This window comes from Lissotriton helveticus, chromosome 10 (assembly GCF_964261635.1).
Source record: "Lissotriton helveticus chromosome 10, aLisHel1.1, whole genome shotgun sequence".
Taxonomy (NCBI): Eukaryota; Metazoa; Chordata; class Amphibia; order Caudata; family Salamandridae; genus Lissotriton; species Lissotriton helveticus.
Window position 1 is genome coordinate 522097132 of NC_136071.1, and position 16734 is coordinate 522113865.

General features: G+C 42.2%; 1 protein-coding gene across 4 annotated transcripts in view; it reads right to left on the reverse strand.

Moving 5' to 3' along the window:
- Positions 1 to 7903: 7903 nt before the first annotated feature.
- The window catches only part of SBK1 (SH3 domain binding kinase 1), a 74393-nt gene continuing 65562 nt past the window's right edge, over positions 7904 to 16734 (reverse strand). For all 4 annotated transcript variants that reach the window (XM_078663041.1, XM_078663040.1, XM_078663038.1 and 1 more), the window contains one exon: positions 7904 to 16380. In XM_078663041.1, coding sequence (XP_078519167.1) covers positions 15589 to 16380 — 792 coding nt within the window. In that variant the 3' untranslated portion in view covers positions 7904 to 15588. The remainder of the gene's footprint in view (positions 16381 to 16734) is intronic.

Below are 16734 nucleotides of genomic sequence, written 5' to 3' on the forward strand. Positions count from 1 at the left end.
CACCTTGGGGGTGCCCAGGAGGGACCATCTCACAGGGAAAGCCAGGACGGGTTCCCCAGCGGTATACAGCGCCAGGACGCCCCGAGATGGAGTAACAGTGCGCTTTACAAGTATACATACATTTACATTTACTTATCCAGATGACAGGTTGCAATGGTGTACGGAGAGGGAGAGGGAGGCTGTCCTGGCCATAGTTTAGCTACCAATATCAAGGAGCCATGTGCGCATACCTGTATTGTAGGACTAGAATCCCAGGGAGGGGATGTCTGCTATGACAAACCGAATATCATGGTGCAGTTCGTGGAATTCTACACATAGTTATATGGGGCTCGTGATTCTGCACCAGAGACAGCATCATACTTAAGACAATGTGGCACTGGCATGGCTCTCGCCAGGGCAAAGAGAATTTTTAGTACTGCCCATCACAAAGGCTGAGATAAGAGACGCTATACGTTCACTCCCAAATGGAAAAACCTCAGGGAGCGAAGAGCTCCTAAAGGAGTTCTACAAAGCATATGCAGACCTACTTGTCCCCCACCTCCAAGACATGTACCTGTGTACAAGTCTTGGAGGTGGGGTGCAAGTCTCTGTAGCCTCTGTGCTTATGAAAGACAAATACTGCTGCCAACCTTAAGGGAAGCTCTAATAATAGCGCTCCTGAGGTCCGATAAAATGCCCGAGAGGTGCGACTCCTATCGTCCGCTGTTATTGACTAACACAGATGTCAAGATTCTGAAGAAGATCCTGGGTGCTAGCCTCCAGCCACTGCTCCCCGCGCTGGTCCTGCCAGACCAGTCAGGCTCCACTGCACAGAATCTGTGCACTCTATTTGCAGTATTCCACAAGCTGGACCCCTCGTCCGAGTGGCTGCGGTTCTATTAGATGCCGCAAAGGTGTTTGCTTCCACACAATGGACTTACATGTTTGCGGTCTTGTACCGTAAAGGATCCACTTGCTGTACATGGACCCTGCGGCGCGGGCGCGTATAAACTGTAACACATCAGACATGCTTAAAATATACAGGAGAACATGATAGAGGGGCCCACTGTTGCCAGTGTTATTTCACCTGGCACTGGTACTCTTAGCCTGTGTGCCTGTGTTGACTTCGCCCTTCGATTTTGCCAGTGCCCACTGACCATATCCCTGCATGCCGATGATATGGCGCTCTATGTACATAACCTTTCTGTACATTTGGCATTGGTTATCTGTGAGTACATTAGATATGAGAGGTACTCTGGGCTAAGTATCAATTGAACCAAGCTGACCATTTTTTCCTTAACTCTGAGCATCAAACCTCATACCTTGGATTTCTCTCTAGAATGGCGTATGGACTCTATGAAATATTTGGGTATATGGGTACATAGGGACCTGTAAATACATGTTCGACAGAGCTATGGCACTGCAGTTTCGAGACTGGACAACCAGGTGTCCCAAGTTCCTATACATGTTCATTAATATCCCTCTCTCAATCGGACGCAGGCCTTCTTTAAAACCGCCAGATCCTACATGATAACCCTCGCCTGGGCGGGTAAGCAGTCTAGAATTAGCTGGAGAATGTTCACCCATCCACGTGCGCAGGCTGGGATTGGAACCCCAGATCGATACCTGTATATTCTCTGAACACAAGCACAATTTGCACACTACTGGAACTAACTTCCTAAATATAAGCTGCACCCAGCGATAGAAAGTGACTATGTACACCCCATACCACTCAAGGCCATACTACCCGATATGTGCATGGACGTGACACCAGCAGTAATAAACACCATACCAAGAACCACAAGAGCTTGGCAAACACTTAGCATTCGGGGAGGCACGTCCCTGGTGTATGCACCAGTATTGATCTTACTCTACCACCCAGCACTTTCAGTCACACAGAAACTCAGGGCGCTGTACGTACCAGAGAAGGCGACAATGGTAGATACATACCTGGGAGGGAGGTTCATAACACTTGAGGACTTCTTGAACACACAGAGACAGAACCCCCACTCTTGACCTTTATGTATTATCGACTCCGTGCGGCCATGAAGGCCTTTTAACAGCAGTTCCCCAATAAGCCGACAACACTAGGGGTGCTGCAGGTACTACTGACCTGCAATACACGCAAGAGTCTCATTACCAGATTATACAATGCCTCCCAGAAAAACAGAACAATAGACCTGGCCACTGCACTCAATAGGTGGATCAGACAACCCACTCTCACTAGCAGATTGGGAATTTTGTTGTGCCTCAACGTGTAAACTAACATTTAACTGCAATTTAAGAATCATCTGTTCTAAGTACCTACAACAAATGCATTTCTCTCCCCTCTAACTGCAAAAGTATGGACTCCACTCGGATGCACAATGCATTTGCTGCCGCGAAATGGAAGCAGACTTCCTTCACTTGGCTTGGTCATGTGGTATAAGATTTTGGTGGTCAAATTTCTTGAGCAACTTGCTAATGAACCTCTGAGACCATCTACCGCTACCTTACTCAACAAATATCAAGCAGGATGCCTTGCAATATGCCCTAAGTCCACACCCCAGAGTATTAAGATTTGTCCATCACCTGTCCCTGCCTCATATCCACCTAACACTGGTCGTTTCTCTCTGCTCCCTTAGATATCCTCTTTATTCATAAATTACTCAGGGCTTCTTCTCCAACACTCTGTACACCTCAAAATTTGAGTCTTAGGGCCAGATGTATGTACACATATTCCCATAGACACAGAATGGGTGAAATTGTTTCATACATCTGGCCGTTAATTTCTTCTAACAAATTTCTACTTGAATCCCATTCATGTATGACTAAAAGCTGCTGTAACCCTAAGCATCTTCAAAATAGACTTCGAGGACCACTTCCATAATTTGAAGAATTGCCTCATCGCCACAGCATCTTGTGGTCCATTTTTCTTCCACAGCAAATATTCTGAACACTTTTCCGACTCTATACTGTCTCAAGCGCCAAGAAGAATACTAGTTTTAATTTCCATCCATACAATGTTTCTGTTTACAATATAATGTGAAATTTGTACCATATTTCTGTTAGAGATGCTCAGCAAAGAAAAACCACCACAAATTGTAAATATAAATCAGCCTGTATGTACAAAGGTGAACTAATATAATATTCAGGAATAGTAGGCAGAAACTTTGGATGCATGAAATAGCCTCTGAATATAATTTATACGGATGAGGAGACTGCACATTTTAAATAACCCCAACTAAACTTGTGTCATTTCTGAATGTTGGATTATACGAAATTCTTGAATTTTTCTTCATATTTTTTCTTCAGCAATTTTGTGTGATCTTTCGCAAACAGGAGGACTGTTCGGCAAGAAACATTTTTTGCTCAAACCAGTTTTCTGATGGGCCTCGCAAGACTTTTTCTACCCAAAGTGTGCGCTTGCATGAAAAACGTCAATGAGACCCCAGCAAATCAAACATCGCTCTAAAAACACAATTTTGCTTAACCTTATCGAATTTTGCTAAATTCTATATTCTCCTTGAGGGTTCAATCTCGTGGGACATTTTTAAGTCTTGATATTATCAGTTGCTTGGAACATTAAATAAATGGACCGGACTGTCATATTACATTTTTTATTATCATTTTATTTGTTAGCAATCTTCATCAATATATAATTAAATAAGACATTTAAAAAGCTCCTTGACACAATTCGGAGATTTTAAACTATTTACAGATGTCTTTGTATTTGGGGAGGGTGGAAGAACAGGGTGGGAGGAGAAGGTCACGTCCCTTCCCAGGATTACAGTGCAAGTACATTATAAGCTAACCAACCTCACACAGCTAATACACAATACGGCGAAAAGATGCAGTGGTCTTTCCAAATGTCTGTTTTAAAGAAAGTTGTAATTCTTGGCCCAATTGCAATCTTCTGGGTGATCTGTGCTTGGAACAGGAGATCCTGTAAGAGTAAACTGTGCAGTAATAACTTAGCAAAGCGACGTAGAGCATCGATGGTGGAAGAGTTTTTGATTACCATGCAACTCTGCATTTAATTCATCAGGTTAGAGTTCAGCTTTCTGCTCTGTGTATTTTGGGGTCCTTTGGGATTCCAACAATGTGTGGTTATTATTTCAATAACATTTTGGAGTCCATTATTAAAAGGGTGAGTGGCAAGATGCCACGAAAACTAGACATTGTGGCAGGAAGGAAGGAGAACAAGTTGCTATGAATTGAAACAAAAGACTTATAGAATTGTATGAAGGTTACTTCATACAACTGAGATGAAATCGTGGCACTCGCTTTGTGATTGCCTCTTTCTTCTGACAACCTGTTTTCACTTTCAGCCACTGCTAATGAACAAACACACAAGTAAACAAGACCCTAGGGATCATGCTATTTCTAGTGGGTCCATTTCCCTTTTTTCCACAGCCTAATGAAGAGTTGTGGGGGATAAATAAACACCCTATGAATTCAGTTGAATGTGCTGGGACTAAAATGGTGGTGGAGGTTCCACTAGTGAGGTCTCCTATAGAATTCATATTTTCTACAAAAATCTTAAGTTTTTAAATCACCACCCAACTCTAAATCAGATGCTTTAATAATATACAAAGACCTGGGCCTGCCCATGGTAGAATATGATTACTTCTGGGGAGTTATTTATATGGTATTCATCAGAATGTTGAATTTATATATCATCAGAACTGCCAATGCTCGATTACCTACCGATAATCTTTATTAAACTGAGTCCCACTTTTCCTTGTCACAGTCTTTAAGGCACCTCGGGAGGCTAACACCTCATTTGTTGCACTTGACCACAGTTTCTTTAAACTCTTCATTATCAGGTGAAGGGATAAGACGTTAAGAAGTCATTCCTGTGGCCTTCTATCGACATAGAGCAGAGGATGTAGGGGAGATAATGTAGCCTTAGGGCTAGAAGGGTCGACCTCGAAGCTGGGTAACCGGGTTCGAGTCTCTGCAATGACGCTCAACATCCTGTGATTCTGTGCAAATCACTTAATCTCCCCATGCCTAACAAAAATGAATGTGTCCTTGTGTAACTAAACTGGTGCTCATGTAAAGCGCTCTGATACCTGATCTCCTCGGGTCTAGTTCGTGCTATATAAAACTCTAAAAAAATAAAGCATTTCGAAGGGCTTATCGACTGGGACTAGGAAAAATAGAAATTGATGTAAAGAAGATTAAGAGTAAGAAATCTAGACATTACTACTTCATCTCCTGATGGCAGACAAACGGTCTATCTTGTTCATTAGAAAAACAGAGCGGAGGATAATGCTGCAGTCATGTGCCCTGAACAAGAGAAACACAGAAGCTAATCTGAGAATTGGCGTATCGATGATTTTAATTGAAGGCTCAGCCTAAAGTTGAAAGTGTGAAACAAATGCATTAAAAAAAGGGAGGTGACTACTGACCGAATATCCATCCCGAGTACACCTCAGAAGTGATGCCCACAAAACTGCCATTTTCCCATGGAGCATCCACGAATGTAACTTGGGAGTACTGTTTGTTCTTGCTCCCATTTCAAAGAAATTGTAATTTTTACCCCTCTACTTATAGTGACTGGGCGGGGTTTCTTTAAGTGGTGCTCCTGTTCTATTGTATTGGGTTAGGGCTCCTATTCTCTCAGTTAAAAGGGCAAGGTCAAACCTGCCAGTCGTCTACTTCCGAAACTCAGCTGAAACCCCTGCTGTCACGGGGAAAAATAGACGGCCCACAAGCAAGGAGAAAGATATTGTGTCAATTCCACAGGCTTAGGGACTCCATCAATCTGGAGCATATGTTCAGGAGTTGAAGTAGAGATTAAGAATTGTTGAGTCAAAATACTGCCAGACCTGTGAGAACTTGCCCACATTCACAGCAAGTTCCACAAAGCAGGGAAACGTCCTGCTCAGGGAGTCTGCTATCTCATTATTCACCACCAGGATACAAAAAGCTTTTAATAGCGGGGGTGGGGGGGGGGCTTCTCCTCTATCTAAATAGAACCAGGTGACAGGTCATCTTGGAATGAGTACCATCAGCGCTACCATATATCATAGCTACAAGGTTGGGTGTCCTGCCACCGGCAGTACAATGCCTCAGGCTATATAAGTGGTTTGGAAATTGGCCAGCAGTTCCTGCCAATTAGGACTGGTTGCCTTCTGCGTACACCAAAGTCCTTGTGCTCGTGCTGAAGCCAGGGTTGCTCCGCATCCTTAAGTTGATATCCGCTGCCAACATTTGTGGCTCTGGAAGTTGCATTTCAATATAAATTGCACAGTTCACAAGACACTACTACACATCTCTGCAGATGGACGGGAGGTTCGTGATCTGCATATCATAGTCCAGGAAATCTAGGGAGTTAATATGTGGGGCTGGTACCAGGAGTTGTGGAAATGGCCATCCAAGAGCAAAAATCACAGGAAGTTCTAAAGACAAATGTTAAAATATGAACTGTCTCTTCAATCCAACAAAAGGAAATTCCTAAACTCACAAAAGTGATTATTTCCTCGATGGATTCTTTGCTGAATGTGGTAGACATAACAACCTAGTCCAGACCCTTCAGGTCTGTGATGGGGTGGATACGTTTAGGACCAAAATAATGATTGAGGAGAAACCACTCCCCTACTTCCTCATGGGACAAGAATGTCCTGTTTATCCTGGGCCAGTGGCTGATGCTTAACAGGGGTCTTCGGCCTTGCTGTTGTGTCCCTAGTGGGTCACATATAATATTGCGGCAAGTCAAGGGCAAGCTCTTTCACCCAGACCTTGAGAAATGGCTGATCTCTCCCTTAACAGTGGGGTCAAATTAGGATAAATATGAAAAAGGATCGGAGAAGTAAGGAGCATTCAAGATCAAGCAGAGAATGACTGACACTGAAAAGAAGAAATAAAGAGGAATAGGTAATGGGGCAATCGCTCGCCAACCGGCTTTTACTTTTGAAGAAATGCAAGATCTAGTGAGATGGAATGCTGTGCTTCTGTCCAAGAAAGGGTAGTTTCAGTAGCTAAGCCCTAGATCAGCTATTGAGTTTTCAGCTAGAAAGGACTTCTGGTAGCTATGGCAGACACGGAAAACAGGTTAACAGGCTTTTTCATCTAAAGTAAGGGCCAACGCAGACTGCGTTGTTTCTCTCAATATTGTCTTTCAATCATTTACTTTCTGAATCCTCTCTGGGGTAGGCAGAATGGTGTAAAATTCTTTAAAAAGCGATCTAGCTGAATTTGGAAAGCAAAGGCAAAATGATGCTGCTGCATAAGTCTTCTTAAGTGAGGTTTCCCCTTTCGTATGATCCCTAAGTCTCCTCCTCAGAGGAGGGAAAGGCAGACGTTCGATTCCAAACTTTTCTTCAAAGACCTTCCTCTTCATCAACTTGCTCTTAGTTTTTGCTTCCTCTTAGTCGTCTGAACTTGAATCCAGCAGGAATCTCAACACAAAGTGAAATGCTTATGGGCAGGTACTCCAGGCAAATATTTGTTGAGGATTGACAAGCCACCTCAGTCTGCTCGTCAGTCATTGAGCCATCAGGTGGCACTGGTATTACTGCCCCATATCTGGCAGCATAGGAGCAACGACTACTTGGGCCAGAATAACAGGGATCTTGGCAGGGTTGTGGAAACACCAGTACTAACAGAGGAACCACTGAGTTCTGAACTGGAATTCTGGGCAGGAATGCCCTGCAGGAAGGGAAGCAGTACAACTTCTCCAGCAGCACTGTCAATCTTTGTACTTGTGCCTGTCTATGATCCAGGGGGTGCTGAGGCAGCATGTCTCAAGGGACAGGAAATCCACTTTTGTATCCTAAGATGCAAATATAATAATACAGGGTAAAATACTGATTATTTCCAAGATAATAATACAACATACACTAGCGATTATCTCCAAAATATCTTACCCCGCCACTTTTTATTCAGCACCATCCTGCTCCACCAGCCCCCCCCCCCAAATCCCCTTGTGGGTTCGGTCTCAATTACTGACATGATAGGCACTTTCAATTTTCCACTCTCTGGTGGATACGGAGAGGATGAATTAATAGAATCATTGGCAGCTCCTACAAATCCCCAAGGGTCACAGCAAACTTCTCAGAATCCCTAGATCTGCTTTCATGGATAGTCGAAGTGCTAGTGAGGGGAGGATGAAACAGTGGTGAACCTGGACAGGTAGCATCTATACGGCATGCATGTTACATACTTTTAAAACGTTATTGTATGCCCCTGCCAAAAGGCTTCTAAGCAGTATGGACTGCCTACAGGAGATACAATTAGACCTTTAATGCCATAGTCCCCTAAACTGTAAAAAATAATTGGGACAAAATGAGTATTTCTTACTTACCTCTACTTACAAGGAAAGAACTCCGTGAAGGAAAGTGCAGAGGCACACAAAGTTCCTTATTCTGTTTGAGAAAAAGGGAAACCCGCGATTCATCGGTACCTGGCTTCTCTTCTTAAGCCATCTTTATGGACAGTGAGACGTTCATAACATTCTCAATTTAAGACAATGAAATGAATTTTCTGGTGAAGAGTCATCCTGTGACAAGGAAGAGGCGCAAGGTGTTCATGTTTTTTTCTGAAAATGCCTTCATGCACAGGTGGGTTTGCCTTTCGGAGAGATTCCGCCATGCCAGCGCCCCCGAAATACTGGTAGGACTGAGGAAATGATTGTTACATACTAAGCCCTCAAGGAGAGTATGTAGGAAATTAAGAATTCCTATGCACTCAATGGTACTCCTTGATGGCAATCCCAATAACATATGGGACAGGTGAAGTTACAGATGAGACTCAATATTATTTATAAGTCCTCTGTGAAGGGACTTTTCTTTGTGTTACCCAAACGTGTCTTCACAGAGGACACTCTGCCTTTTGGATAACACAAAGAAAAGTCCTAGGATTGAGTCTGGGACAAAACCAACCAAAGTTCTAAGATGGAGTTTCGATAAATACTAGCAATGTTTAAAGATGGAGTTTGAGAAATAATCAAAAGAGGTTCCAAGATGGATGTCCGTAGATGGACCACTACTTATGCAAAACCGCCTATTTGTAAAACAAAATTATTTATATACAGTTGGAGTGGACAGGCCAAACTACTCTGGACCCACAATATTCTAGAGGATGGTAACAAGGCAAAAAACTGTATTTGATTTGGAGAAATCTCAGGTGAGGACATTTGTGGCAATGACATCCTGACAAACCTCTTTGGTTTTGCAAACTATGTTGGAGTCTCTTTCTGGGAAAAAATTGTTACATGCATTTTATTTCAACAAACATACTGTATAACAAACATTAAGTCACTGAAGTAGTCTTCCAATCTCTTTATTAATACTTAAAACAGACATGACAAAACGACCACTGCATCCTTATGACATTAAACCACTCTTTTAAGAAAGAAACTAGTAAAATCTTCAATTATGTATATTTTTTGCATTTTTTTTACTATTTCTTGGTTTTTCAACAGTTCAACTAAAACTGAGGTAACATCTGTGACAAGAACCCTCCCATACAGGAAGGGTTGGAAAACAACAGCAAAACAAGTTTTATTACTTCTCCAGCTCTACATTATTGCACTAAGAGATCAAGGACATAAAGGGGCCTAAGGCAAAGGAGAAGCCACTGCTTAAATGTCTACATCAGTGCAACGCCTACAAATCTAAAACTGCAAGTTCTGGGTCCTTGTTTAGAGACCAGCAGGGCAGTGGCCTACACAGATTCCCCAACATCTTCAAGCCACTCAGAAGGTCTGATATTCAGTTCTGCAGCAGTGTGTGGAGCTTTTGGTCCAATGGGTGAGGAACTGACTGGCCCTAAGTTGAGTGGAGTCGGGGTGTTGGACAACACTATACCACTGCACAGGGAATGTTGATATCGAAGATAGTTAGTGTTGATCCTGCTTCCTGCCCAGGTACGAAGCAATTTGGTTGCTTCGAGTAATCTTGTCTCTTGCAGGCATGAGTTCTCAGAGCTCTTCTGGCTCTCCAATGAGTTGAACCTTTGGGGTGGGAGAAGGCGATATAAAGGAGATAGGTTCTCCCTTGGCTTTTACCCACCTTGTTGACAGTTAGCTGTCTATGTCCGGGCATGTTGGGAGGCTGGTGATGTTGTTTTGGCAGCCGATCTCTCATTTTTACACACTGTTAGATCAGTTATTGTTGAACAGCGAGAACAGTCTAACCACGGTAGCTGTAAGCCACCTTCGCTTTAGAACAATGTAGCCCTTTATGCTATGTGATCGGCAGAGCTAGGCTCGGCTCTCTACTCTTACCCAGGCGAAAGCAAGAGTTCACCTACCACATTGTGGTCAATCTCCTTATTCAAATACAGAAAATCTTTCTGCATGTTCCCAAAGTTCTAGCAGTATTAGAGCAGCAGATTGGGATACCCCTTTCCCATTGTGATGCAAGACTAGACTGCCAGTGGGCACTTCTGACAAGCTGAGTATTCAACTGATCCTCACAAGACTAAACATCTGCCTTTCTGTTATGTTAGCATTAACCACACCAATCACAGACAATCTTCCTTTACTGACAATAGTGCAAGTTAATTTAGTCAGCATCTGAAACAGATATGCTCTACAACCAACCATCATATGTTGTCTGAGGCCAGTCGTCAGCACTCTGGCTGCCCTAGGGATGGAGACATCCACACTGGAAAATGGCGTTAAGGAGGACATCTACCCAGAGTTAATGTTGTGCTACAAATGGTCCTGGGACCTAACATATCCAGATTAAATGCTGGGGTTACATATTCGCTTATAGTGCTTCCAAAGAGGCAACTTTACCGGATTCCTTTGTTGAGTTTCACATGCCACGAATCATCCTCACCTCGCATTAGCAGGAAGGGTGAGGTGGTATTGTAGAAAACCATTCATGCCAGCTTTTGTTTGATTTGATGATAAAGTAATCAATTGCATTTTTAACAATTTCAACTCATTTGTCCTCACATCACTGACATCATACACTTCTAACACAACCTCAATTACTATCCACTTTGAAGACTTCTCACTCATTCATATTTCATTGTACCTTGAAACACTAAAGGTTTGGAGTCCCAGAGATTTGTGCCCGGTCTTAGGTTCTGCAGTAATTTTCTCTTGGTCACCCGCATTTACTCACAATCCATTTGAACATCATTGTATTTCTTGTTTAAACTCTGTGTGAGTCATCATAAAACTTTAGGGGAAGGCTGATCAGATTTTGAAAAATATATGTCAAAACTGTTAAAGAATGATGAAGAGCAAAAGATATAAGAATGATGGAGAGCAAAAGATATAAGAGTCGCTGTATTAGTGTGTGATGATTTGGATAGTACCAGCCGTAGTAACTTATAGAAATTTCTCCTTCATTTCTTAACACTTGTTTTGGTTCCTGCTGGTCCTTATAGCAGTCTTGTCAATGACTTCAATGTTGTTTTATCTGCTATTGCTATCAGAATCATATCAATGTGAGCATCAGATGAGGGATGTGAACTAACCTGAAAGTTACAGGTTAAAATCCTAGCTACATCTTTCGATGTCCCAGGACTGACAACCTGAGCACCATTCTGTAAATCAGTGGCAAACATATAAACATAATATTTGAATGCAGGAGGTTTTGCATAAAACTACCTGGTAAGAATCAGATTACTATTGGTTTCACTAAATTGTAATTAAATCATTGAATACATTTTGCTACACATGTCCTATGGAGTGATTTACAAGCTGTGAATACGGGCATGAACAGAAAATTGTATCACGGTCCTCTCTCTTTATGGATTCTCAAGTGAGAAAACCTTGATTCCACATGACATTTTTGTCTCACAAGTTTGAGGCGCCTCAATATTTAACAGATACTAAAGGGTCAAGGAAGTGTGCTGTTGAAGCTTGTGACCAGTGAATTTAGATGGATGGATGTAAACATTCAAAATACATTGCCAGAGTTATGTCTGTCATGGCTATTTGATGGACGAACAAGACAACTATGTTTAAATGAGGCATTTAAATTGCAATGGTTTTCAAAGTAAGTGACAGGTATTGATGGGCAAGGAGCTCTCTACGTAAGGCTACATACATTATGTATCTCTAGGCTCCAGTACAAGAAATGTTATGTGGTAGACCTAGCACAGGTTTACCACATAAGGTACGCCTTTAACTGGTGTTCAGACAAAAGTAGATGCATCATGCCAAAGTCTACCTTATAAAAGAGACTAAATGCCTGATTTCAAGTTTTTAACTCTTAAATAGTGGCTACAAGGGATCAGCATCTACACTCACAAATGACATAACATCACAGACACAGAGAATACACAGTAACACAAAAATAAATTACATGGAATCAAAATAAATACATTTATAAAAAAAACTAAGACTTAGGCATGATTGTTGACCTCAACTAATCTCATTATGCCATATTATTTGTTATCCACTGCCTTGGTCAAGGATTGGCGGGCTGTGTGACACATTTTTCAGCCTTGCCTTTGTTGATAGTCAATGGGTTGTCCTATCGGTCTCAAACCTGGATCAATCCCAGTATCACTACGGATAAGAGCTGGTGAAAAGCATTCATGCACCAGTCCATTCATGTTACCACTGACCCTGACAGGGCTGTAGAACAAAAAAGATAAGAAGTTTGGTCTATAAAGAGCAGAATGCCTGCGATCTTCAATAAATTGTCTGATCGAGACACTTCAAGATGTGATCTCAAACAAACTCCCACAGAAAAGGATAAATAAAGTCAAGTTATGATGGTAAAACCTAAGGACACTGAAAGCAAGTCGGAGGGAAAGCACCACAAAACCACACATTGTTTGTCACAGGTGATCTATCGCCCAAAAATGATTGTAGGTTATTTTCATCGACCACACATGTATTTGTCACTGGTGATCTATCCCCCAAAAATAATTCTAGATTATTTCCATCATTCCCAAAATTTCAATCGAACACAACAAATAATTCAATATAAATTGTGAAACTGCCTGAACGGGAATACATTTCTGTATGTACACACTCATGAATCAATTGATAACATCAATGTTCAGTCTGGGATGACAACTGGAGCTAATTACTATTGCTTTCATGACAGATTTGTGATTACACCAAAGACATTGAGCCAGTGACCCATGTGGCCATACATCACTACCGGTAACATAGCACCTACTTTAACAACTTTCGTAACGCTAGTTCTGTAATAGCTCTCTCCATGTTAAGGGGGGATGTTTCCAATCCCCTATTTTTCAGATTAGCCCTGAAAATAAATGGACAATCAAATATGTTTCGATAATGTGTATGAAATAATTGTCATGTTCAGAGGTTTTCCTTTCCTGTAAACACAAAATAAATAGCTATTTTTCAAGAGTAGAGGATATAAATCAACTTTACAGTTGGAGAAAAGGCCATTATCTTTTAACGAGCCCTTCAAGACAACCTTATGATGAACCCCAAATAGGGACAGTGAAGAGACAGACAAAAATATTTGTTGAGAAAGTGTGCACGGGTTTGGTGAAAATGGCAATCGGTATTTATGGTATCCCTTTCTCTGGCAACAGCATCTGGGTGGACCTTCCTTGGTGCACATCTCATCACGTCTACAAATTTCTTATGAACAACTGGATTCCCTGACAGAATCTGCACATATTAAAAACAATGTTTGCCCTGTATAACTTGTATTTCAGGGGAAGACTGTGAGCTTCAGCAAACACTTACTAGAAGATATCTCCCAAATGTAGAGAGCTTGGTTTACAAATTGCTTTAGTCTATTTTAATTTGACATCAGTGGCACAATGCCTATACTTAACATGGCTCTTGGCAATTGGTGCCAGTTTCATTTTTTGGGATGTATATGTCAGTGACTTCTTCTTCCAATGAAAGTGGGTTCAGAAAACTGATACAAATGTTTTCTATACATTTTGTATGCATGGGTGAAGGTCGTTTATTGCCTGGCCACGGAATCTAGTCGTGTTAGGACAAGAGATTCTTCCCACAATCAGGGGTTGCAATGGGAGTTCTATAGCTTTCGCAGTCAGTCTTACAGTGGCAGCTAACAATACTCCACAAAACAATGCCACACTGTGTCCCACATTTACTAAGACTATGTGTGGTTGCTGATCCAACACAACTCACTTACTGCTGTACAGGCCTGCAAGCGCAGTACTCAACTGTGTTATGTTGTACGAGTTCCCACATAACCTTTAGAAAATGATGGACCTGTCTACTCATAGTATCAGTATCAAATACAATGCCTTATTTCCATTTTTTGTAGGTAATCTTTGTGAACTTTGGGTTCTCATTTGATTGACGAGTCCCAGCATACCACCAAAACTGGATTCTATCAAAACAGTTCACCACAAACCCATATCTCATGGGGAATAGCTCAACTTAGACTAAATTCATTCGGCTGCGAGAAAGGAATCTTTATCGGTCACACAACAGATATCTGCCAAATTAAAAAGGTGTAGCGTTTAGGAAAGCTTATTTAAGGTTGTGAGAGAGGGAGGAAGAGAGATACAAGCCTTTAGCCTTTTCTGCCCCACAAACATATATTCTCACATTTGCATTCTGTGGGCAGATGAAATTTCGAGTAGCCAAAGAAAAGGTTTTGCCAATCTGTGGTGCCCAAAAGAGGTGGGTCACCTCTATAGAGACGATCACCAGAATGTAACCAAATGAATGCGTTAAAACAGTTTTCATGGCTGCTGAGATCCCTTTGGATCGAGGGCCAGTATGGGAAGGGCCATTCAAGAAGAGCTTAATCAGAAATGGATTGTAAAGGGTGAGGCGGGGTAGATTTCCTTCATTATTTCAAGCCAGGATCATCCTTGAGGGTTTGATCAAAGACTGATTGTCTGTACATGGTGGGGGACACTATATTACAAGAGATGTATCCCATTACAAAAATAGTGCAACCATTATATTGTCTACCACTATATTGTCATTTTAAGTAGATGAAGATATAAGAATAGTAAATGTATATTTTCCTTTATTTACTTACATTGACAATGTAGGGATAAGCTATGTAATAGATGTAATATTTTTGTACGTCTCTATTGTTGACCGTCATACAGCGACATACAGCTCCAAAGAAACATTAATTTTTCTCAGAGCTGCCTCGAGGTTGAGAAGACAAAACAATGAAGGGAGTTTCAATGAGAGTAAGATCTTCTTGAGACGGGCTGATCCCTGTGAGACAAGATTGAGGCACATGGGTGACCTACCGTGGGGTGCTGGCACTGCCAAATCAGGTGTGCTACTGGCTCTGGGGAAGAGTGTGGTATTTCCATTATAACTTTATCAGTATTGTGCATTACACCAGCACTAAATTCCTACTACATTAATAATCAATGCGGTTACCCTAAAATCTTAGTTCTTATCTAGGAACCTTACAATGCTACTGAAATATAGTCTACAGATCCAAAATCCATTCATACATGTTCATTTGAATTCCATAAGAATTTCATATTTAAAAGCACGGCAATGTTTTCATTATTATTACACATTCCTTCAATTTGCTTTTAGAAATCTCATTTTTTGCTTGTGGGCAGGCATACTGGCCCCAACTGACATCCACATGTGGACATGCGCAACATGATGCCAAGTTGCGTGTGACATCACTTCCTATGTGCTCTGAAAAGTCACAGTCAACCTTGGTGAATGTTACTAGAATCCATATTGTTGCTACTTTCAGGCTAAACGCAAATCTCTATTGCTGTAGCCAGGACCATTTGGCCTTTACCCTTGTCCTGCCGTCCATCAGTTCTGCTAGGTCCTGGGCAAGGAAGGCCCACATCGGAAGTGGCGGGTGACAACCTAAGCCCGCTGCCCTCTGTAAGGATGGTCCTCTTCAGTGGGGTGGGAGCACAGGAGGGGGGAGTCTCATGGCGGTGAGACGTAGTAGACATCTTGTCACCGGTGTGTTTTCGCGATCTATAGGATGGCCGCCTCCGCACCTCAGACATCAGGTCATACTTCATGAAGTAGAAGGCTTCTTTGATGGGGCATCGCTTTTCAGGTTCCAGTGCCAAGAGACGCTGGAACATGCGCAAGGCGTTGTCAGTGAAGCGCCTCCATTGGGACGGCAACCCCACCAAACGCCCCTTTTGCCAACGCACAAACTCTTCGTAGAAGGTGTCCGAGGGTGAGGCTGCTTCCCAGGGAAAATTACCTGTAAGAACACAAAATATGAGCACTCCAAATGCCCACACATCGATGCTGGTGTCCACAGTGAAGCCCTCAGCCCTGCCAGCTTGGCAAACCTCAGGAGCTGTGTATGGAATGGTGCCGCTGATGCGCTTCACTCGACAGCCCACCTTACGGGTCATGCCAAAGTCTGCCAGTTTGACCCGGCGGCAGTCCCGGTCAAACAAGAGTACATTCTCTGGTTTGATGTCCCGATGCACCAGGTTTTTGCTGTGCATGTAATCCAGTGCCAACCCCAGCTGCTGAACGCAACGTTTCACCATGTCCTCAGAAAGACCCACCTGCACAATGGGGAGAAAACACAGCTTGTTAGTATGACGGTACATCTTTGTTAACTTAAAGAAACTGTACATGAAAACATTGTTTTTCAGGTTATAGCTGCACAAAACCATAGGCCAATCCTAGAGTATCCAACGGCCACAGGAACAAATAACTACTACACCAAACATCAGGTGAAAATAACGTGCCCCACATACCCAACATAGCCCAAAAAGACACACTTATAAGTCAATGAGTACAGAAAACAATTGTAGGCAAAAGCACTGCCTTCTAAAATCAACTGTGGGTGCCAGCTACCACATAGGTGCAACCAGGTATCAACATAAAACTCACAAGAGTAAAAAAAAAAACACACA